The sequence below is a fragment of the Nicotiana attenuata genome, unplaced genomic scaffold, assembly GCF_001879085.1.
Source record: "Nicotiana attenuata strain UT unplaced genomic scaffold, NIATTr2, whole genome shotgun sequence".
Classification (NCBI taxonomy): Eukaryota; Viridiplantae; Streptophyta; class Magnoliopsida; order Solanales; family Solanaceae; genus Nicotiana; species Nicotiana attenuata.
This window is the reverse complement of record NW_017674847.1, coordinates 3,128-5,799: the sequence shown is the minus strand read 5'-3', so window position 1 is coordinate 5,799 and position 2,672 is coordinate 3,128. Positions and strand designations below refer to the sequence as shown.

Sequence of the window (2,672 nt, the reverse complement as noted above, 5' to 3'; positions counted from 1 at the left end):
TCTATGCCTAACTCGTGTACTTCATTTTGTTAAGTAATATAATTATCGTGCTTTTATGTTAAAAAAAAAAAAAAGAACCAGTCCAAGAAGAAGCAGCGGCAAGTCTGTATCATCCATAAAAATTAAGACATAAACGTAATGCTGCACTACACAATTCAAGGAAAGAAAAAGAGGAGAAGCCAAGTTCAATTTGTATTTGCAAAATTTCCCGTGGAGGCACTTTCAACTTTCTCTGAGTTCATGTATTTACAAACTAGACCTATTGAGTGTTAGTAATATGAGTTAAAGAATTCGGCACTGAAATATCCAACTACAGTTAAGCACTCCCATCTTCAGAGAAACAAAAGGACCACAACATAGATTTTTAAGGTCAATCAAGTAAACAAAATGTTAAAATACGTTCTTTAGACAAAAGGGAAACCTGTAAGTTCACACTATAAACAAATTGTATCACCAGTTCGCCATGTTCTATTACAGTTCCTTCCCTCGTTTCCTCAGTTTCCAAAGCAACAATAAGAATATCAAAGTAACGCATTGTACTTGTATAAATTCCCATATACATTGTATAATGAAACGAGCAAGGTGTTTGTCTTTTGAGCCAGTGATACCAACACAACTGAAGACAGTGTGGTAAAATTCAGGAATATCCACATATATCTGCAATAAATTGAAGCCAAGTACCTCGCAAAGTTTGTCTTGGAAGGAGGACTAATGTTCAGTAATCATGGGCAAAATTCATCTCCTTGAACTTCTAGTTGCTTACTGTTCTTAATAGTTGTCTGTAATATTCTCCATATCAACTCTTCCGGATTATGAACTTATACGCAACTGATTATAATAAATCCCTGATAAAATCAAGGTTTAGAGTATCACGGACTAGAAGGAACAGTCCAATAATGAGCACAAACATGATTCCAGATGACATAATACGTTGCTCTACTTCTATAGGAAGCTTTTTTCCACCTCGAGCTGCTTCTACAAGAATCAAGGCTAAAGAACCCCCGTCTAACGCAGGCAAAGGAAGGAGATTTATAACCGCGAGGTTGATATTCAAAACAGCTGCAAATTGATAAAGGCCGTCAATGTTTGATTTTGCAACTTCAGCACCAACAGCTATAATGGCAACAGGACCCGATACCTTACTAGCCGTTTGAGAGAAGTTCATAAAAGTCTGTTTCAAACTGTCCAATACATTGTACGTAAGACCCCAAAATTCTCTTCCTGAGAAGCTAAAAGCCTCAAATATATTCTTCGGCTGAACTTTCGAAATCTTGAAATTTGGTGACAGTTGAACTCCAATCCTACCCGTACCATCTGAATTCTCATCAGGTGTAACTCTAACATCAACATTCCCTTCTCCTCTTCCTATTTTCAACAACACATTTCTCTTTGGATTTTTCTTAATGACATCAACAACCTCAGAAACCAAATTAGGTCCACTTTTCCCTAATTCAATTCCATTTAAACCTAAAATAACATCACCAGGAAGTAATCCATCTCTAGATGCAGCTGAAAAAGGCCTAACATCAGGGACAAGAACTCCAGGGAAAGATTCTTGAACAGGCAATCCAACTAACAACACTTGTGTAAATATTATAACATAAGCAAAGATTATATTAGCTATTACACCAGCTGAAATTACAATTACCCTATCAAATATGGGTCTATTTTTTAGCAAATTTTTGTCATCAGGGGGAATATCACTATCAGGATCATTATCAGGAAACCCCACAAACCCACCAAGAGGAAATGCTCTAAGTGAATACTCAACATTTTTGGCATTGAATTTAGCTAAGATTGGACCAAACCCAACAGCAAATTTACTTACATGAATACCTTGAAGATAAGCAGCAAGAAAGTGACCACTTTCATGTACAACAATAATAGCTGTCAATACACTAATTGCTTCTAATACTGACTGTGCACTCTCAAATCCACTAAAATCAAGCCCAGGAATGGCCCAAGTTTGAAACTTTTTTCTTCTGCTAAGTGGGTATATATTCTTGTCATGTAAAAATTGATTCTTGGAATGAAAAAGGAGTTTTTCCGAAGAAGATGATAAGGATTTTGAGAAGTGAGTTTTGGACCTAAGATGGAACTTAGAAATGTGCGATTTGGAATGAATTAATTGTGAGAGGGAGAGAGAACAAGAAGAAGGAGAAGAGGAGAGGTTTATAATCATGTTTTTTGTGAATTTTGAAGGGGTTAATATGAAGAGATAGGGGGTTTTGGTTAATAAGGGATGGAGAAGATAGGCTGATGTTGGAATGGATAATTCACAAATTTGGATTTGTGGAGGGGATGTGTGTGATCTGTTTACAATGCTCACACCACAATTTTGCTTGCTTGGGCTCTAATTCATTTAACAGAGGTCCAGGAGAAATTTCCGCGTAAAAGAAAGGGGAAAAGACAGTACTACCTATAAAAGTGAAACTATTTATCCCGTCCTACCCATTAAAGAATTCTACCCACTAAATAATTATAACTTCTACCCATTTAATAAATAAACGGCAATAACAAAATAACTACCCACGCTTTTAATGCCCTACGTATAAAAACGCAAAAGCTGCTCAAAATTTTAGAAAATTTGCGCACAAACGTAGAAAAACGCAGAAGCTCCTCAAAATTTCAGAAAATTAGCGCACAAAATTGAGATTTCCACCGATCGAAGA

At 36.2% G+C, this 2,672-nt stretch overlaps 1 protein-coding gene across 1 annotated transcript; it reads right to left on the bottom strand.

Moving 5' to 3' along the window:
* Positions 1 to 298: 298 nt before the first annotated feature.
* On the bottom strand, positions 299 to 2,332 carry LOC109219349 (probable membrane metalloprotease ARASP2, chloroplastic). Its single transcript, XM_019383787.1, has one exon. The coding sequence runs from the start codon at positions 2,180 to 2,182 to the stop codon at positions 833 to 835; it is 1,350 nt and encodes a 449-aa protein (XP_019239332.1). The 5' UTR covers positions 2,183 to 2,332; the 3' UTR covers positions 299 to 832.
* Between the last annotated feature and the right edge of the window lie 340 nt (positions 2,333 to 2,672).